Source organism: Centroberyx gerrardi, chromosome 10 (genome assembly GCF_048128805.1).
Source record: "Centroberyx gerrardi isolate f3 chromosome 10, fCenGer3.hap1.cur.20231027, whole genome shotgun sequence".
Taxonomy (NCBI): domain Eukaryota; kingdom Metazoa; phylum Chordata; class Actinopteri; order Beryciformes; family Berycidae; genus Centroberyx; species Centroberyx gerrardi.
Window position 1 is genome coordinate 13,435,312 of NC_136006.1, and position 22,746 is coordinate 13,458,057.

At 45.5% G+C, this 22,746-nt stretch overlaps 1 protein-coding gene across 1 annotated transcript in view; it reads right to left on the minus strand.

Annotated features, from left to right (window-relative positions):
- Positions 1–22,746, minus strand: part of dip2a (disco-interacting protein 2 homolog A) — a 98,520-nt gene that overhangs the window by 32,204 nt on the left and 43,570 nt on the right. The window contains 3 exon segments of the mRNA XM_078285984.1: positions 3,741–3,860; positions 3,955–4,074; positions 8,838–8,909. Coding sequence (XP_078142110.1) covers positions 3,741–3,860; positions 3,955–4,074; positions 8,838–8,909 — 312 coding nt within the window.

The following is a 22,746-nucleotide window of genomic DNA, read 5'->3' on the forward strand; positions in this document are numbered from 1 at the left end:
ACAGCCACAGTAACATAGTAACAACACACACACAGGAAAAAGACAGCCCTCTGCAGCTATACAAACTGTATGTGAATGACAATGTATGATAGGCTTTGACAACAGACAGGCCAGAGTGTTTCACATTAGTTCTCTAGGAGAGACAAGAGACTGACTTAGGAGCCACGGGAAAACGAGAGGTCAGGGGTCGCGCGTTGTTACACACTGGGACTAGATGGACAACTTCCTGGGGAAACACAGTGCTACAAACAAAGGCAGCTTTATACGAAAAATATTTCACTAAACTTAAGGACCAATCCATACAAAGTAACAGGACCAGGGAACTCATATGCTTCTGTAATCCATGTGCAATCTTGAGTATCGTGAATAACAATGCTCAAAATATAGACTGTACAATGTACTGAGAGAAAAAAAATGTGAAAGAGACTATTTTAGCGTGTCCCTACAATGTATTAACACATTATGACCAATGCTGGTATCCCTGTTTAACAATGTTGCATGAAAAAAAGGTGCCCAGCCATATTTCCTCTGTATGCTACTGGAGTAAAAGAGAGCCTTGCTAGTTGTGGTGTATGCTCAAGTTATTATCGCTTGGACTAAAACCCAGCCAGTGATGACTTTGCTGTCTCTCCCCTGAGGCAACTGTGAGCAGTTGGTCTCTGCAAAAATAGCCTGAACCGGGACAACTTCAAAGCCAGGTAAGGATCATTCAGAACGAACACATTCCACTTCATCTGCTAAGCTCACAGAATTTTCTCTTCTTTCAACAGGATCAATGAAGTTATATAAGAGCAGGCCAGAGATTTGCATTCTGCAGAGAACTGAGTGCAAATGAAGAGCTGAAAAAGCTTAGGCGTCATCCACTTACAGAGAATGAAACCAGCAAGTTATAAACAACAGCCTTTTTTCAAAATCACCTCAGAAATGTGACAGCCTCATAAGTAAAAGGAAGTACAGACACACCCTGCCCCATTATTCATCATTAATGAAGTAAACAGCAGTGCTTGTTCTGTGGCCCCCGAGGAAAGTACAGAACTCACTCACACATGTCTCCAATAATTACACCAAAGGTCTCTGGGCATACAATAAAAAAGGTTTAATAATCTGGAAAACTGTAAAAAAAAAAAAAAAAAAAAAAAAATTGTAAGCCCCCCGAGAGGCAGAGAGAGAGAGATAGAGAGAGAGAGAGAATAAGCAGAGATAGAGGCTCTGTGTGTGTGTGCGTGTGTGTGTGTGTGTGTGTGTGTGTGTGAGTGAGTGAGTGTGTGTGTGCGTGTGTGAGAGAGAGAGTGTGTGTGTACAGTGTGTTTTGCCAGAGGACAGAACGTGCCTGATGGATGTTCTCTAACTTAATGAGTGCTCATATCATTTATCTGCCTACTAATCACTCACAGTATGCACTTACAAGCAAGTCCATCAATTTAGAGACTATTAAAAAAAAAGGAATTAGTCTGCTTCGCCGAGCTGTTGGATGCCGACAAAGCTTCAATCACAGACAGCACTCAGTCTTTTACCTACCTCATGCTTTTCTTATGGCCTTGCAGAGGTTGTCAGCAGAAGGCTACAAGAGGTTTGACTGTAACAAGCTAAAATTTCATGTGTCTACAACCAGAGAACTCATGGGGGTTATCTTGCATTTATGATTCTGTTTGTTATTCATCTGCCTCTCTCTGCTCTCTCCCTATCTCAGTAACCTTGACACAGTTGCAGAGGGAGAGAGAAGGAAAGAGGGGGGAGAGAGAGAGAGAGAGAGAGAGAGAGAGAGAAAGAGATACAGAGAGATAGAGAGGGAAAGAAAGAAAGAGACAGAAAAATTGAGGGAGAAAGAGACAAAAGAGAAAATTAGAGATGTTAAGAGAAAGATGTGAAGAAATAGTAAAGAGTGAGAGAGACAGAGAGGGAGGGATGGAGGATTTGGAGGTAGGGAGAGATATAAAGACAAAAAGAGCAGAGACGGTAGCGGGCATGCTGAGATCTCAGTTATTATGCACCCACATCATGCTGTGTGCAAGCAAACAAAGACAAGCATATTAATAATGTTCCAGCAGAGCAGTTTAAGACTACAGATGAGCTGGTTTTCACAGACTTTGTTCTATAGGAATTCAGTTCAATCCTGATCCCTATGTACGAATGGGATCCTTCACATAGGAGAAATGTGCAGCCCTGGTTCTATCTATCCCTCTTCCCTGAAGTACAAGCGGCATATCCACTTTATTGATTAGAAAGTAGTCTGCTAGGACTTAAAAGGGCAAAGTATATCTGAGGAGAATTTGCAGGGAACTTTTGTACACCAATACCATGCATCAGATCAGAAACGCATCACAAGAGTTTGTTTGTAGTTTCAAAAGTTTGGGGAGTTATAGAGCTTGTAAAAGTCAGAAAATAAAATGTGTCCGTGTGTATAGTGTGTACTATATGTGTGTGCATGTATTAGTTCCCATTTTTTGTGTATGTTGCTTAGTGTGTACAGTATATGGCTATGGTTACACTTGTCATTTCAATGTGTCTTCTATCATCCAATCATGTCGGGATGATGTATAAAAATCTGATTTTGCTCACATCACTATTGCATCTTCGAAACCAGAAATGGAAGTGGCCAGATGTGCATTGTGATTGGACGCAATCCAAACACTGCACATAAGCAAGATAAGAGATAGAGAAGGACAGAGGGGAAAATGAATGCAGACACAGATATAAATTTAGCCACAGGAGATGGATAACAGGCATTTTAAGATCAAGTCAGCACATACAGCAATGCGATCTCATAAAGTTTGCTCTTTAGAATCAGATCTCAAAAATCACACAGAAATAACAAGTATAACCGTGACGAATGTCTGCATGCAAACACTGCAGCTGCCATTAGCCTAGACAGATTAGCAGAGCCCCAGATTATCTCAGTATGTATATGATTCTGTGGGTCTGTCAGCCATACTTGTGCACCTTATCACTTTGGACCACAATAGAATTAGCAGAGCACACAGAGAGCCTCAAAACAACCATGAAGAGGCCCCCTGTTTCTCATGTTCAAACCCCAACCTCTGAGCTCCTAATCCGGTTAAACGCTCCACCGCTGTGGCCTGCTTCTTTGCCCAGGACATGGGGCTGTGAGACCTCCCTCTTAGCATCAGCGTAACGCCATTAACACCAGTCAACTCTTACACAGCAAACACAAGGCCATTGCAGTGCTTGAGAGACTGACAAGTTTTCTATTAGCAAACTTAGCTTGTATCTTACTGAGTGATCTGATGATGAAATACTTTTTTTTTTTGAGTAACTGACAACACAAAAAGGACTTCTTGTTTGGACTGGAAAGTCTAGACAAAAAACCAGCGGCAGAATTCAGTATAATGGCATAAATTCAAATGAATAGGCCCACACAACACAAACAGTTACAAAAGCAGACAAAAGGTCAACATTTTGAGAGTATGTTAAAAATCTGATTATGCAGACATTACGCAACCCATGTGGGAAGGTGGCCTGGGAAAAAAACGGTGAGAACTGCTTCCTTTATAGTCGTGAAGAATGGACACATTCATCAAACTGCACATTTCTTTCCAGTAGCTAATGCTTGGCAACATCATCTTGGACCAGTGGACACAATAGAGTGTCAGCATCCTACACACCGATGCTCACTGGAACACATGTAAACAATCCAGTGTGTGTACACAAAACCAGGCAGTCTGTGTTTGTGTGTGTGTACTTAAGCGCATGGATTGTGGGTAACAGAAGCGAGGTCTCACCTGGCGGGGTGCATGCCTCGACGGAGGACTGAACTAGCACAGATCGTCTCTTGGAGGGCATGGGCATCTTCCTCTCTTTGTACTTGGCCAAAGCTGCTTGGACGGCTTCTGTGTGCAAATCTGAGGGAACACATTTACGAACAGCTCAGCTTTTAACATGAAAAACAGCCTCCAGGCATCTAAAAACGCACAGGCAGTATCGACACATGATTACCAGATCTGAAGCGCTCATCCCGGGTGTTGGCGGCCCGTGACTTGTTGTGTTTGGAACCTGGGAGGGCAGCTTGGGAGGAAGCCTGGATCCTGTTGTCAATTTGGAGAGAGGGATCTACACCTGCAGGGAAACAACAGCACCGCAGAAGAAGACTGTTTATAATAGGATACAAAAACACAAGGCATATCTTGAATCTTCTCACACTCAAAGGCAATATATAAGACATTCAAAGCTTAGAAAACCCTTTAAACACCCACAGGCTTCGCAGAACATATCTTGGACATGGAGCAATGCTACTGTACATTGCTCAATATTCTTGATGTTAAGAAACCAGATGACAATTTGTTCAAGTATCCACAAGCTAATGGTAATCCCTACTTAGGCAGCTTTCTTCTAATAGCTTGGAGTAGAAAACGTATTCACTTTAATTAATCCAGCCGCTTACTAGGAGCTTAACAGCCAGCCAGCACACACACACATATGCCGTCTTTGCCTATGGATGGGAAGCTGACAGAGACGTAACGCAGAGCAGGTGATTAGGGACCCTGAATGTCAAAAAGGACAGCATCTTCGAACTGGAGTGTTCTAAAATTATCCAACTCTCAAACTCTTCAACCTCGCTCCGCTCCGCTCCGCATGACGCAGGCAGTGATTCATCCTTGAGCTTATGCAACTCTCATTTCTGCTTCAGAAAGTAACTAGCGGTTAGCATCAGAGGGGAGACCCAAGACTACCGGCTCCATTAGTAGTCGTGCAACCATCCGATGTGCTTCCTTTTGCATGGATGTTTTTAAAGTAGGGAGGAAGGATAAATGGAAAGAACTAAGGAGCTGATGAGCTAATGTCATCCTGTGACACAGAGGCTGTAAAATGTGACTTGTAAATGTAACTTAATCAGAAAAAAAGTTTACTGTACATCAGAAAAAAGTTTGAGACAAAATAATTAATAATAATACTGACCTCTATTATGTAATGTACTGTACCATTTTAAAGCTCTGAATGCAAAGATCAATAATGCAATAACACAAACAAAAAAATGCAAAAATATACAAAACTATCTCACACAATGCGTCCGTTTTTCCATGTTGAGTCACAAACAGGCCTAGCAGGTTTTTTGGGGGGGAATGTGGGGGACAACATCTGACACAATGGAACAGGAAGCTGTCAGAGGAACGGTGTCTATACTATAACTCAGCAATACATCCTACAGCTTTATGAGCCACATTTTCCCGTCAGTGGGGGAAAGAGAAGAATAAAGGGGATTTAAAAGTTTGCTTCTGTAGTTGGCCAGGTCAGGATAAACAATACGGACTAGGGCCATGTTTCCACTGCATCCTGCTGGTTTCCCTCTGTACATGAAAGATTTGTTCCAACAAAACCATACTTTAACACTGCATGGCAAAACATGCAGTGTTAAAGTATGGTTTTGTTGGAACAAATCTTATAGAAATACATCAAAGCAGTAGCACAATAACAAAGTAAATACAATATCCTTTAGTATGCGAGTGAGAAGCCAAAGCCCCCTGTGGAGGTGACACTGTAGACTGAAAGCTAAAGAGCAAACTTGAAACATCATAGGCTAAGGCTTAGGCTCTATACGTGTTGCCAAATAAACCACACAAAGTTCATTCAATTCACATGATTAAAGGAGCTTGTGTGTCTCTCTGTCCAACTTCTTGCCTTTCCTGCAGGAAGACAGTTTTGCCAACCCCAGTGGCAACTACAAAGCCTGTATGACTGGATTGTGGGTGGGCTAGCTTGGAGGTTGCTCTGAGGTTGCCTCTCTGCTGACCTGTGACCCATTGAACCAGACAGAGTGGCTGACCAGGCCGGCATACACATTAGAGAACAGAGTCTACAGGCTTTTTGGGGACAGAATCCTGCCACACCACAGCCAACCAAACAGCTCCAACCCTAGCCAGCCAGCCATCCACCAGTCCAGCCATCCATCCATCCGTCCATCCATCCCTCCATCCAGCCATCCAGCCATCCAGCCAGCCAGCCAGCCCGGCTTTTCAGCGGCAGCTTAGTGGGGATCAGTGAGCTGCACACCGTCAGCAACTCTCACACAGAGGCAGCGCACCCAGCAATGCTGAGTTACAGCCAATCCTCCGGTTCACATCTCCAATGTGTTGATATACGAGCGACTGCAGAGACATGACGCTCACATGCATTCGCACACACACACACACATTTTAAATGCTTCATCTAAATCCGCTAAATTACATGAGGTTTAAATATTACAGGAGGTTCAATATGGCTTAAGGACATTTAAGGACACAAAATGGATGGTCTCCGCCACATGGGCCCCACACACACACACACACACACACACACATCCCAAAGCACAGATAGACACATCAATATATGCTGGTCTCTTATGTCGCTCTGACAGCCCAGTCACACAATGGCCTTTCCCAATCCCCAGAGAAAACAGGTCTATAAAACATGTCAGGCTACCAGGCCCGGTTGCCGGGGAGAACACACTTCACAGACACACCGGACTGAGCCAATCAGAGCCGTGCTCCGCCACAACAGAGGTTGTTATTGGCTCACGGGGTACCCTGATGAATTTTCAGCACCTGTCTGATGCCAACACTTACTGTGTGCTGGCTGACATCACGTGTGGCGTGTCTGTCTGCCTAGAGAGTAAATAAGCTTGGCTAATGACTTGTATCAACTCCACAGTCGCATAATGAAGTCACGGACAAAAATAATCTTGTTTTGAATGAAATTCCACAATGTGCCTAATATAATGAAATGAATAGCAAGTTCTGTTCGAAAGAGCTGACCCTCAACAACTGCTTTTGAAATCAGAAAAACAAACAAACAGAAAGCTAAAATTGACCCATCATCCTCCATTTGATAAAATAAGATACTAAGATTAAGCCCATCACATAGGCTATGTATTCACACTGAGGAGGTGCAGCAAATTCTCTATACAGCAGAATTTGATGCTGGAAAATATGCATTCACATGCTTGGAAACTATCCCACTATGTTTTACTAACCACAGTTAGTGTCTTTGTCTCTATAGGCCCACACAAAAGCAGTTATTCACTCTCAAAGCTCACAGTGCAGCTCAAGCACTAAAACATAAACAGAGGAAATTAATCCACTGTCTCACAGGTCTAAAGCTGGCTTTGTACACACCATCTTTATGACACTTGGCACATGTACAGCCCTATGACAACAGAGAAATATAAGGCAGTAAAACATCTTATAAAACTCTGTATGGAGCTCTCAGCCTACAGTCTATTGGTCTCCTATTTCGACCCTGCAGCCATTAAACCCTAACCCATTCATTCATCCTGCTGGACGGATGTGTCATTAAGCCCCGACACATTCATTCATCCTGCTGGAAGAATGTGTCATGTTAGAAGAAGAATCTCACCCGCTCCATGGCCTGTCCATTCCTGCTCTGCACCTATCACTTCCACTCCTCGGGTCTTTGGATCCAGACTGAATGGATCCAACCATAAATGACTGATAGAAATCACATCCATCCAGGCTAGAAATGAGGGGAGAGAGAGACGGAGAGAGGGAGAGAGAGCGAGATGGTCCGCCCAAGCTAAATAACAGGCCTGCTAACTCCAGCGGAAAGCCTTGAGCGAGCGTCCCGCACTCGGCTCTGGTTTCCACTGAGGCTTGGTGTGCCAAACCAAAAACTGCCATGGACCCTGGTCCGAGGACAGAGGAGCGTGGAGCAGACAGACACAGACTCCTCTCTAGGACTCACCACAAACCACCTCAACTTTATATTCAGTCCTGGCTGCTGGGACCGACCGACCGACTGACTGACTGAACGACTGGGGCTAAAAATACACTGAATAGATGAATAAATACATGTAGGCTGAGCCCACGTACGCTCACAGGCCACAGACAGATAATACGAACTGACAAGGAAACATGCAGCTGAGAAACTTCACACCGGAAATATAGCACCTCCCCGTTTTCAACGCTAATACCTCTCCTATCAAACGCCCACTTGCTTAACACAGGATGGCACACACAAATACGCACGCACAGACAATTACAGAAAAACAGCTGTTCTCTCGCATAATTAGCATTCTGTATGTCAAGATAACCTACCTACAAAGCATAATCATTTCCAACCAAGGGCCTAGCATTCAAAACAAAATGATCAGACAGAGGTGTGTGTGTAACCTTGTGATCGTAATCTACATCGGTTATGATTCAGTTTAACACCTCGTCTTTATGACCTCCATTACGTCTTCCTCCCCTCGGTCAGTTGGGACCTATTTTCATTTGGCTGTATATCTGATATAAAGCTGTGGCTAGGACCCATACAGGGTTATGGCGTAAATATCAGACTCCAGGAACGCAGGACCTCAGCTAAAGCCTGACCTGAAGGAGTCAAGGACGCGCCAGCAGGGACGAGTCTGACCAGGGCGACCTGGTCACAGTCTTGCAGAGAGGAAGGTATAGAGCTGCCATGATCCTCTGGGTTACATTTCATGACAGCTTTGTGGCCGTGTGATGTTCCATCTGGTAATTTTGAATTCGACGAATCGTCTCAAATTCCGCATGCATGAATTTGCTTTGGCTCTGCTTTTTATTCTGGCTTTTATTTTTTTTATTTTTCTGCCCTCTGCCTTTGTCTGATTTGATTATCTCTGTTTTTCTTCCTTGTCTCTCCGTGAAACACTTTGTACTGTAACTTTGTTTTGAAAAGTGATATATTAAAAAAGTTATTATCATTATTATTAATAGCCCATGAGATGCCTTTTCTCATCTTGTTTGCTCCTGCAAGGACACTATGCTAACTGCTATGCTAACAGGCTAGTGCTATGGTAAAAACCTGTTCTGTAACCTAACCTACACTTAACTACAGCAAGCTTCCACCAGGCCAGTGTGCCTTACCTTGTATCTGTGGGATGTACGGTGCCAACAGCTTGCCTCTTTTCTTCTCATAGCCCTTCTGAGTGATGTCTCCTGTACAGACAGAGACAGAGAGATACAGAGGGACAGACAGAGAGAGAGAGAGGGAGAGAGAGAGAGAGAGAGAGATGAGTCATTAGCTCAGCCGTGCCGTGATGTGGTGTGTGTGTGTGTGTGTGCGCGCATGTGTGTGTGTGTGTGTGTGTGTGTGCGCGTGCATGAGTGTCTTAGCATCACACTGCCAAGCTGGTTACACTGGCACCACAGGGCACCAGGGCAGGGCGGGGGTAACAGATGACCAGCTCTCAACCACTGGATCTCTCTCTCTCTCTCTCTCTCACACACACACACACACACACACACACTGCTACAGTAGTAAGCGGTGACACTGTAAATCTGCACACACACACGCATACAAAAAGTACACTTGACGGATATGATGTTGTGGTGAATTGCCACTGAATACTTCAATGATAACATCGGCTGGGCAAGGGGCATTTAAAAGATCGTTTGTCTGGTGCGCTTGGAACATTTCTTCTCCAGCAACACCACAAGTAAAAATACTGCTGATGTCAGCCTTAACTGGATCTGCCTCACTTGTCTCCCCACACATAATTAAAAGGCTGTCTGTTGAACAAGGTCTAGCTGCGTGTTATTTCATAGTCATCTCCCTCTTTGAATGGAATATCACGGGACAGGCTTTTCCGATGCCTGACTACAATAAATGGAGAAAGAGAGAGGGAGGGAGGGAGAGAGAGAAAGAGAGAGACAGATAGATAAAGAGAGGGTGAAGGTATTGTGGAATCTAGACATAGCTGGGCATATGGCTCAGCTCTTCTCATTGTCACTTCTACTACACTTGGCTAGGTCCAGTAAGCAGTAAATTTCAGCTAACTGAAGCTGGATCAATGGTGGGTCAAGCTGGTTAAACACTGATGAAAAGGATGGACCCGATTCTCATAAACTGACAGTAACTGAAAACACAAAATGTGACCCAATGAAATGAGAAAAAAATGACCTTTTCACCTTGTTAGATAATCTCCATATCACAACACCTATTTAATTAGCCTATTAATAAATAGCAAAGGAAATTCCAAAATGTGACTTGAATGGCAACATAGTACAGCGGTGCATTGTTGGGTGTTTGCCAAAAATCCTGTTTCCTTTTCCTAAGACCATAGTTGTGCTCCTGGTGGTTGGAATTTATGCATTTTTTTAGAACCCAGAAGTTGTTACAGCTCACGACTATGCACAAGGCATTTCACAGTGGATTGCTTCACCAGCTACAAGTACGCAAAGAGCTTCACTGCCTTTTTCTCTGCATGTTTGTTATGGTCCGCCTCACCTCGCCCACTTTTGAATGATGCCTCCCAGCGTTGTGTCCCGCCCCAACGTTCTTTTTCAACCGGAAATACCTTGAATTACGGAAGCAAGACATCATCGAAATCCCGTTTGATTTGAAGTTTATTCTACCGCTGCACTCATCACTCAGGATAGTGTGTCACCTAAACGCCTACAATGTTAAAACACGCCCATACACACATGGGACCTGTTCAACAGACAAAGAAGTAGGTCACTGAGTCAGCCGGAGTGTTTTGGCTGATCGTGGGTGAGTTTGGGGTTGTGAGGTGTCATATCAGACCCTGCTGCGGGCCCGGCTGAGGCTGACGGGGTGGAGGCCCTTTCTGCCGCAGACAAAAGACATATTGATTCACCCAGAGAGGGCTGACTGACAACACCTCTCTCACACACAACCATATGTACGCACATCTACACACACACACACACACACACTCTCTTTCTCCCCAACAAGCTCCGGCACATCCCTCCGCCCTCTACCCCATTCGAACACCCCCTAAAGACGGATGTCAAAAAAAAGCAAGACGGCAACAAAGCTATGGGAAGAAGAGAAAGAGGGGCCTTGTGAAAAATATGCCAGTCAAACTGCCGGGCCACAAGGAGTGTCAAAGTCAAACAGCCACTTGACATGACATATTCAGTGTTTTGGCAAGAAGCGAGAGAACGGCGAAGAACGGCTCACATAAGTCAACACAAGATCTGAATGGTAAGATTTTCCACTCAATGTTTAAGGGTCTCTATTGAATAAAGATCATAGTGTGTCCTTAATATTGATCTCCATGGGCTCTCTAAGGGTGTCATTAGGGCAGAGGTCAAGTGAAAAAGCAATATGTTCAATGGGGCTATTTGAACCGAACAAATCGATTAAATTCACTCCTGTGTGATCCCTTTTCTTCTTCCCACCATGTGAACTACTTAACCTCTTTTGATCTAGGAAATTTACTGTGCTTGCCATTTGTGTATTTATTAATTTTTAACTATTATTTATTCAACACAAGGTATGCTGAGCGTCCTGCTTTACCTTTGTCCAGTCCAATATTTGTTAGTTTGGTTGTTTATTATGGATTTTTGAAAAAAAAAATTCAACACAATGTTCATGTAAATGTTCATCCTGGCACTCTACTCCTCAGGAGGAACGCCATCAAGCCCCGTGATGACAACAGTGTGTGTTGTGGTGTGAAGGCAGGTGTTGTTGGTCACACTGGTCACAACACTGACCGCTGGTCCTGAGTCACCAGTGACGGCTGAATGGCTGCACTGTTAAATGTCCAGGAGAGCTGGAGGCTAGCACACAATACAGCGCTGTCCACAGGCCGGGCCGGCTGACCTGACACTGACTCTTTCTGGTGATGTCTGTCTGTCTGTGTGTATGTGTGTATGTGTGTGTGTGTGTGTGTGTGTGTGTGTGTGTGTATGTGTATGTCTGAGTGTGTGGACCACAGCAGCCGACCAGCCTGACAACCACATACAATAGAGAGCTATTCTCTGGGATGGCTCCAGATCCTAGCTAGCGGCCCAAGCAGCCCCTAGCACACACTGATCCATCAAGATGCGTCTTTGTGAACCTAATCGTTTGATCTGAGAACAAACAGCTTACTCATTAAATATGGAGGAATGAACTGAACCATTCAGTGGTAAACAATGACCCTTTCCCCAAATCTCAAACAGCAAAAAAGGCTGAGCCACCAAATGATCCTGTTATTTCCTCTCTGTGTGTGTGTGTGTGTGTGTGTATGTGTGAGTGTGTATGACTGGGTGTTTCTGGGTGTGTTTGTGTGTGCGTGCATGCATATATGAACTTGGGTGTGTCTGTGTGTGTGTGTTCACTTATTCACAGACAGACACTCCATTTCCCCTCCTCTGCTTGAGCTTTAACAGAGCGCCTTCAAAAGAGCAGAATGGGAGGATTCAAAGGTCAATATGTGGCCTGCCGCCTGGGGAATAAGGGAGGGGGGAGAGGCTGGAGGGATGGAAGGATGTGGAAGGGGGGGAGACAGAGATGGAAGGATGGATGGAGGGAGGTTGTGCGCCCATGCAAAATCTCACAATCCAGATTGAAGTGGGGAAGATGGGGATGAGACTGCAACTACAGCGGAGGGGGAAACCATTCATTTGACCCCCCTCTCCCCCTCCTGCGCTGACTACAGGCTGTGCCATGTAATTGAGCTGCGAAAAGAAGTAAACCGTCGATTACAGAGGAGCACCTGGGAGGAGAGGGGGTGGGGAGAGAGAAAATAAAAACAGGGAGAACGAATGTATGAAAAAGAGAGAGAGGGAGAGAGATAGAGAGAAGGCAGGTCTGGTCCTGCCTCGCCTCATGCGATGATGGTTAGAGACTCATCATCCGGAGCTCAGCTGGAAGGCTGGTTTTCCACCCTCCTTCATCAAAACCCTGCTCCTTTGTTCCCTTCCCTTCATCCCCTCCGCTCAAACCTCTTCTTTTCACCTCTTCCTCCTCGCTCATCCTCTTCTCAACCCATAAGCGCTCACTGTCGTCGCGTACCGAGCGCTCCCGTCGGCTTTTGACCCCGAGAGACAAATCCAAAAGGCCTCTTTCGCTTTGTAATTACCCAGAGCAATTTTCTCTGGGGAAACAATAAAAGAAACTGAGAGGGATATCATGTATAATTCCCACATTTTGAGGGGAACAAATGCTACAATTATAGTTTTCGTTTGCCTGAACTGACAAGAATTGTTTCCCAGAGGCTAGGCTTTTTTTTTTTTCCAGCACATGCTCCTGTGTTGTTACCGTAAGCATTCCTCTCATCCGGCCCTGAATCTAATTTTGTGGGAGAGACGGTCAATCTTGTGACAGCAGTGACAGTCAGAAAGCCTGCTGTCCTCTGCTTTGTCTTATTGACTGCAATTGACTGATGGCTATTGAGTGCAGTCGTTGCTCCAACGAGGCCCATTAGAGAATTACCTTGCATCTCCCTAGACAAGGCTCTTTAAACAGAAGGGGAAATACTGACACATAACACATTCCTCTACTAGCAAGCACAAACACATGAAGGACAGATAATGAAGCTTTGAACGAAGACGGTGAGATTGGTCTTACTTGGGGTGTGAGCGGTGGTAGTTGTGTGAAGTATAGTCTTACCTCAATAAGACGAATAAAAATAAAATTGAATTAACAGGCTGGAAATGCAAGGTTTGCGATGTGAAGTGTGAAAAGATAAGGATTGCTCACACACTTTCTCTTTCTTTTTTACAGCACCCCAGATGCAGAAAGCCAGCGTGTCAACACTCTCTCTGGCATATCTCTCTCTCTTTGACACACACACACACACACACACACACACACACACCCCTATCCTCCAGCTAGCTGGCACATTGCCCAGTGTCTTCCAGTCTTCCCTGTTCTGAGTTCTGTCCTGCCTTCTGCTGTGACTGTGGAAGCCCATCAATTTTGTCATTTAAATTCCTGAATCCCCCACCTTACACACACACACACATGCAAATGTTACCACCCGTATAAACATACAAGCATGCGTACACACACACACACGCATGCACAAACACATACACCAGAGGGAGAAGGAGCAGTGGAGAGGGCTTGACGATCAAACAGCGTTTAGGCTCAGATAGTCACAATGTATCAAGCCCTGCATCTGTGTGTGTTCTCTTCTCCAGCTGGCTGTCTATTAAAGGACAGAACCCTCACTGAGAAGCAGTGTGTGTGTGTGTGTGTGTGTGTGTGTGTGTGTGTGTGTACGCGCACGTGTGTGTGAAGCTACGAGGGCAGATTGTCTGGCTATGCGCCTGCCTGCCTACCTGTCTGAGGAACATTAACCACAAGAATAATCAATAGCGTAAAACTGTTTACCCGAAAACGAAATCCAACCTGTCATGTCTGTGCCACCCTCGCTTTCTAAGTGACAGACAGCCAGAGAGGTGGCCCCGCCCCCGTCCCACCCTCCCTCCCTCCCTCCCACCATGCCAGTGCCGGTGCCAGGCTGACCCGCAGTGTGCCAACCCCCGGTGCCAAGCCAGCAACCAAGCTGTCTGCCCTTCAGCCACAGAAAACCACAGCTAAATATTTAGGCAGGGCAGCGTTCCGCTCTCTCCAGGCTTGCAGTTTGGTTCAACAAAAGCAGATGTGGCCAGCTGTCATTTAGTATTAGCCTGCCGACATAAAAGGTCGGTTTTACACATGCGGATTGAGCTAGAGACCAACATTGTGTTATTTTTCCAATGCAGATTTCCACTGGACAGTTTAGTTGAGGACTAGGGTTAACCCAATCCATGTCTGCCAGACCGGCTCCATTCATTATTCCTCTCATTCTCAAAAGCCAACCAAGATGAATAAAGATGGTGTACGTATAGTTGAGCCATAGATGCCATCTACAGCTTTGCTCAGCTGTGTCTAATGTACACAGGATGTACCTGTCACTGCTGAGGAGAAGGAGGGGCGAAATAAGAGAGAGAAAGACAGAGAAGAAGAGAAAGACTGTCTTACAGTCTGTCTGTCTGTCTACTTGTCTGTCTCTCATGAAGAGAAAACCAACCCGCAGAGAAAAAATATAGTAACAGTATAGTGTGCAATGAGCATAGCAGACCCCTAGTTAAATGTTAAAACACACACACACACACACACACACACACACATGCATACACATCCACACCCACACACCGGCAGAATCACTCACATGCAGCAGGCAGGGGAGCAAGCAGAGCGGCGATGAGGCGTCTTCAGCACAGAGAGAGAGAGAGATACAGGGATGGAGGGAGGGACAGCGGAGGGAGAGGCCAGCGGCAGGATCCAGGCGGACAGGTCAGCGGAGGCTAACCGGCTAACAGGCTAACTCCAGGAAGTCCTGCTGTCATAAGTCAGGCCCGTCAGCATCCTTTGTCTCCTTTCAAAGTGAGAGCAGGAGAATGAGCAAACCCCATTCTCTCGTTCTGCCTTCCATATCGCTCCCCTCCCTCTCTCTCTCTCTCTCCCTCTCTCTCAAACCCTGCGCTCCCAATTCCCCCCCCCCTTCAATCGACCGCCCCTGTCACCCCCTCCCTCTCCCTCCCTCCATCCCTCCCTCCTTCCCTCCCTCCCTCTCTCCTCCCAGCTAAGGTCTTCACACAAAGCCGAGCTAGGCTGCAGGATTAGGGTGTCAAAGCAGACCCCTGCCCCCCACCTTCCCACATACCAAACTCACACCACACACACACACACACACACACACACACACACCACATACACACACTTATACACTAGATGAACTATGCTGAGACTTCTTTAGCCTGTCACAACATGTTTATGTAGGTCAAATGACTGAATATTGCGGACTTACTTTCACTGTCAAGAACCTTCATGTACAAATACAGGCTAAACACCGCAGCATTACAGATGACCTTATGATCATTTAACAGTAAAAAAGACAAGAGTGTGAAAATAAAGATTATGGAGGCTATGTGACTTTTAAAGCACTCCTGGATCTAACCAAAAGGATACCGGAAAAACCTGATCAAACCTGCTTGAAAAGACAACCTGACACACGGCACGTCAAAATCTCTATGTGAAACATTTAGCCTATATTTAAGAGTAATAGAGAAGCCAAGCTGGGGGAAGATTAGGCTTATCGTGATGAGGCGCCGTTTGATGTGGAGGAAAACACTGCCCCGTGTTTAGACTGGTGGAGAACTACAGCAGTCCCACTGAAACCCTCTGGCTCTCACTACCAGATCCACATCTCTCCACAGAAACCACAGCAGGCTTACCACCTCAGGGGTGTGTGAGTGTGTGTGTGTGTGTGTGGCTGTGTGTGTGTGTGTGTGTGTGTGTGTGTGTATTTCTGTGTTGCATACGCATGCTGTGCGTATGAGTTTGTCTGTATGCGTGTGTGTTTTTGTGTCCCTTTGAGTCTGTCTGTGCATTTGTATTTCATTTTGTGAGTGTGTGTCTTTACTGTACGTGTGTGTCTGTGTGCGTCCATGCGTTTGTGTGCATGTATGTGCGTATGCATGTGTGTGTGTGTGTCGTTTTTTGTGTGCGAGTTCCGCCTCTCTTCACAGAAACCACAGCAGGCTCTCCGCCCTATTCGCCCTATGGCAGTTAGTCTTAATGAATAGCTGAACATAATTAGGCCCTATTATTGCTTAAGAACACACACCAAACAATGGACCCACTCAAACACTCCCATGCATATGCCTGCACACAACGGATCGTCTCCTCTGTTTCCATAGACTGAGAAAAACTACATGGCACCTTGGGTTAGTGGGTCGGTCACCTTCTGCACGTTTAAGCCTGCACATGGTCACTGGCTATTCACACATGTTAAACACCACAGATTTAGTCACACACCCATTAGTCTAGCAATGTATTTCTTTCTCTCTATTTGACACATTGAAAAAGAGACAGATGATGAACGCAAAAGTGATGGACTTGTTTTCATGGTCCTTGTAGTTCCTTCAGCCTAAGCGAGGCGATCACAGGCGTCAAGCGCAAGACACAGCACAAGACAAATCATTTCATGTCACATACTGAATGAAGCTCACCTTTGAAATGCAGCGGCACATTTCATTCAGACACTGAGACAGTAGTGTGTAAGCTGAAGGCTATTATACAAATGTGACTGAGATGCATTCTTTCATGCAGCTTGACTCTCATTGAATGACGTGAATGCGCACTGTAGTCCCATTTATGTGACACACACCCAACTGGAAGGTTAAAGGCTTACTGTAAAGACAGGAAAGGGAGGAAAAGGGTAAGTGTCGCAGAAAAGAGGGGTTGATTGAAGATGACAAGGAGGTTGACACTGAGAGCCAGCTGGGGAAATGGAGGGGGCTGGGCCGACTAGAGGAGGCTTTAGGGAGAATTTAGAGACAGAAAGGGGGGATGAGGAGAGCAAAGAGAGAAGAAAGGGGTAAAGGATAAAGCAGGATATGATTAAAAGGTAATGACTTCCTCCTCCTTTCACTAGACACACAGACACATGCTGACACACACACACACACACACACGCACACACACACACACGCACGCACGATATCCCTGATCCTAAAGCGCCTGGGCATCTCTCAGTCTCCATCCATCAATGGCTCCAATCACACTGTCGCATCGCTTTTAATTAAGTAGTGCCAACGAATTAGGACTCAGAACGAACCTTCCATTACTGCTATGCTAATACGTAACCCCCTCATGACAAACACACACACACACTCACACACACACGCGCACACACACACAGTCCCTCCATCCCCCAGGCTCTGTATGGCTGGTGAAGGGGAGCAGACAGACAGCGTGAATAATAAGACATTAGACGCAGTGCTGCCTTGCACAGGGGGGCCCTGCAGCTGTGCGCTGGTGGGGGGGGGGGGGCAGACAAGAGGGAGGCCGTAATTAACAGTTGCAAATAAACACTGATACGCACACATGCACACACACCGAACAAACACATGCACATCACACATATACCACAAGACACGCTTGCACAAATCCTCACAACAAAACATGCATAGATGCAGATCAACTCAAGAACAAATACTAAAAGCCCAGAACTCAGGAGAGTCCTCGTCATAGGAGATCAGAATTCTGCACATGGACATGCACACACACACACACACACACACACACACACACCCTTTACACGCTGTAATCGTTGGCTATGTAAAACGTGAGACTGCAATGACCCAGGCGTAAAGTGGGAAGAGACACCGTCACGCCTGAGCGGGTGGCTCACCTGTGTGTGTATCTGTGCATGTGCATGTGTGTGTATGTGTGTGTGTGTGTGTGTGTGTGTGTGTGGACCTGGCTCCACTCCAATCTATTCATCTCAGCTCCATTCAGACAGTTGATACCCGGGCTGGACTGAGCCGCACGGTAACTGAGAGATGTGCTGCTATTCTGGCTCTGAGCCAGAAGTTCACCATGTGCAGATATAACTTCTCACCTATACTGACAGCAGCTATGATGCACCATGCATTGCAACTGTACATATGGCTCATTGAAACCATCTGACTGTCACATATAGTATACATCTTCAATGGGCCTCCTGACTGGTGACAACCAGTGCAGGCAAACATTAGACCTAATCTGTAATCATATCTGACTATCTTACTTTTTTACTAAGTATGATTTCACAATGATGGCAATGTTTGCAGTTTTACTTGTTCAAACCGCTGAAAATGTTTTTTAGAGCTCAGAGCAATAATGTGTGAGTAGGAAGGTTAAAAGATTAGCAAGTCAAAAGCTAGAATGATTTCATAGGCTTACACAACTAGGCTATTAAAAGTAATATAGGTAAATATAGAAAGTGGATAGTGTAGTATAGAGCAGAACAGAGAATAGTGAGACTGAGCAGTGGAAATGACTCTGTGTCCCTGCATAGCCGCGTAAGATGGTTTTAGATGAGTTACGACTATAGACTCTCTCACTGTGTGTGTGTGTGTGTGTGTGTCTGTGTGCTTATGTATGCTGTGTGCAGAGCGAGACATCTGTGTGACAGGCGTGACCAGCGTGGCAGCGTCAGTGTAAAGACTCGGGGATACCATGAAATATAAGAATCTGTTCACAGCCACCAAGCTCCGCTGCGCCTCCAGCTATACTGTGAAGCACTACCTACTGTACGCTGTACATTCAGCTCTCGAGTACGAAATGTCACTGCACTCGAGAGATTTCACTGCCAATTCCAGTTTTCGGTGGCATGCCTATAAACCCAGTCTGCTGGTCATATCACCTCCTATGCTTCTCTTCTCCAGAAAAAACTTTGTGTGCCACTGTCACTCGGCCAATAAATGCAGGCTGTTTGTGTAGTTGCAGTGGTAGTCGGGCCAAGTAGCAATGCAACACCTGACAAGCTGCTGGTGGACAACTCTGCCCCAAATTTGAGCCGTGGCCAACTTGTCCTTATTGATAAACTGGCGGGCACCGTCAACACTGGCTGATTTATTCTGGGTGTTCAGCTCTCACAGAAAATGAATGGAATATCCAGCGGCTATCTGGATCTTAACACACGGATCGACCCTACTGTCACAGCACTGAGAAAGTGTGGAGAGATTGAAACTAGCCCATATACTAGAGCTATAGAACAGGTCGATATGTAGCCCGCTGTGAGCAGATTTAAGATACTGGAAATCAAGTTGAGTTAAGGTCAGTTTCAGTAATGCCCTCCATTCAGGGCATCAGAGCCCTATTCTCCAGCTCACCAATCCACTTTGTCTCAATTCAAACAGGATCTAAACCGCAAAATGGTCTATCCTGATGGGAAATCGGCTGCCATTGTCCAGATGCTATTCAACACGCTCAGCCACACATGCCGTCTGCAGTCAGACTGCACCGTTTTACATTCCTCAGGAGACTTGTTCAAACGGCGGAGTCGGAAACAAATGTTTTTAGCTCGGCTCTGCTAAATAGGACAGCCAAAATGACACACATACACTAAAGCTCGCCTTTTTTTGCTGCGAACTCCAGTGTAATATGCATTTAAAAGATGAATAGAAGGCAAAGGGATCTTGGGTCCCTTTTGCTTTCCATGCTAAACCATTGAAACCACCACTGAAAGATTAAAAAAAGACCAACTTAAGCACACTGCCCAAATACAGTACTTATGCTACTGACTGCGGCTTACGCCTTCTTGGCAGAGGCAACTTACGGTATTTCCGGCGCATACCTTGTTGGAGAGAAACCCTGAGCCCCTGGTGTCTGAGATACGAGAGCCACGCTGTCCCATCTGCACCTCCCAGGTCTGTGGGGTCTGCTCCCTGCTCTGTACTGTCTCACAGGATGCGGACAGATTTATTGTCCTCTTCTTTGGCTGGTTATTACCATATGAATGACCATGTTTTCTCCAGCCTGACACAAGCTTAGTCATTAAGCTCCATGCATACACACACACACACACACACACACACACACACACACCTCTGCTATAGTTAGGGATACGGAGGCGGGAGAGCAGGGTGTTTTTGTGCGTATACACAAAAAGGGCTGAACATCTACACATGGGCACTGTGGCAATCCAATTAAAGGGTGCACACACAGATACACTTAATGGTACTAGGAGCACAGGCTATTGCGTCCAACTCTGTGTGTGTGTGTGTGTGTGTGTGTGTGTCTATATGTCAGGGGCCAGAGCTAACTAGCGCTGTTCCAAGTCTAACAAGCCATACGGCAAAGTCTTTTGTTCCTTCTGTGTGATTCATGACCAGGGCTTGGAGGAGGGCCCAGAATCAGTGTGTGATTACATGAAAGTGTGTGTGTGTGTGTGTGTGTTTACTGTTTTCAGTATAGAAAAATAGGCCTATTATTTCTAGCCATCATTGCTGATACGTTATAGTGTGTTTCCAAATATACACAGCTGTCTAGAGAGAGCAGGGCGAGCCAGGTGAGAGAGGATCAACACAGCAGCAGTGCAGGTCAACAGAACCAGCAGGTGTACACACAATCTAAAATAAACATGCTCAAACACAACTGTGTATGGGGTCTATAATAATAGTCATTATTATATGCTATGGACCAAATAGACTGGTGACAGCTCTGATGACAGACAGCCTGACAACAGCAATATGCTGTTGTCAGGTGAAAACCTCAGATCTCCAAAATGTCAAGAGAAAATGTCAAGAAAATCCTTGTTTTCAGCTTGACCACCATGCATATTTGAGTTCATCCAATTGGTTTTGAAAGGGTTTTTATACACTCAAGCCTTGTAGAAGTTTCTCAACCCATAGAGGATCATGTGATCCTTCAACTGCAGTTAAAACATGGAAATCACCAACATTGGAGATACAAGGTTTTCACTATAGACAACGACAATATGGATTATACTAGAGAAGTGAGCATGTGTTTTCTCTCTCGCTGTCTCTCACACACACACACACACACACACACACACACACACACACACAGAGATGTATATAGATATCACTAACTCACTCACCTACTGTACTCTCTCTCAGTCACACACACACACACACACACACACACAGCTGACAGTACGACAGGCTGATCTCACCAGGCGCTGGACAGACTGACCACCAGCCTCCTCTCTCCTCCACCATCTGTTTCTCTCTCTCCGTTTCCTTTCCTCTCTACATCACAAACCCATCCCTCCGGCACCGTATCATCAAGCTCAAAACGCAGAAAATATACAGCCGAGGTGTCAGAAACTCAAAGGTGACGGTAACAGTCTTCCTTCCTGTTCCGCTGCCATCATCTGTCTGCCACTTCTGTTCTCAAATTACAGCTCGCAGACTCACAGCTAATTCCCAGTAAATTTCTTAGGTCAGAGTTACGCTGAGCAAAGCTGGGATGATCAGCAGTGAAGACAATACGGTCGTTGCAGACAGTGAGCGATGGTTCACTGAGACCGTACGGTAGCCGCTGAGCCGACGGGCTGAGAGCGGGCCAAGCTTTAGACTTGTCCTGATGGTTTAAAATGCTGCTGAACTTCCCACTGAGGTAGCTTCTGAAGATAGAAAAATAATCTTATCACCAGCAGTGCCAGTGTCATTTACATATCTATAACCACAGAATGTAATTGAGGTGTATATTCAAACCCGAGATGTCACTTTATAAAGGCATAATCACTACATTACTATCAAAAATTGGTGTTGTCTTAAGCCCCTTCGTAATCGCATTGAGCATGACATGTTGATAAGGGTGGAAACAGCGTTCCTACTTATTTTCAATTTCAAAATTGCACTCTTTTTCAAGACCTTAATCTCTTGGCTCCATTTGATGTTTTGGTGTTCATTATGATGTATGTGATAGTGGCTGGGTAACATGACAACTAGGGTAAATCACTGAAGATAATTATTCACAGCAATGACACAACAGTGTTGTGAAATGTGTAGTCGTGTACCGAGCCTGAACAACAATATTTTCCAAACTTTTCCCAGATTTTTTGGGCAATTTCCAAACGTTTCAACTTCATTTTCCATGCTGTTGAAGACTTTCATTTAAAAGCAACTATAATTACATAATTACATCTATACCTGCACAGGTATGGAGAAAGTTGTAAAGTTTAAAGCTTTCACCACTTTCATAATGTCTGCCAACCAACTCCTTAAAGCACTCACACCGCTCACCCCTCCCCTATCAACCCTTCACCTCCTTTCTTACTGCCATCTTCCTCCTCTGGCCCTCCTTCACTTCTCCCTCATTCTTTTTCCTCTTTATCTCCACAGTGCAGCAGTGACCCTACAGATCATATACGATAGAGTCAGCAGTACAGATGTGTGTGTGTGTGTGTGTGTTTGGGAGGCTTGGGGAGGGTGAGGGTGGAAAATCAGAGGAGGAAAGAGAGGCAGAAAGTTGGAGAGTTCAGAACAGCAGCAGCTAAACCTCAAGAGCCAAGCTGCAGTCGGAACCCTTAAAGCTTTTGTCGCTACATGTGCTCTCATGGGTGTGTGTGTGTGCGTGTGAGTATGTGCACATACCCACACGCGCGCGCTCTGGCTCACGCACGCGTGTGATTGCTCATCCATAATTCAGCAGTGTGGCAGTCACTTTTCTCACCATGCAACTGACTGAACTGTGCTCCTCCGGCTGCACCGGAGCAATTAAGCAGAGCAGTGATAGCGCTGTCAAGGCCAGAGT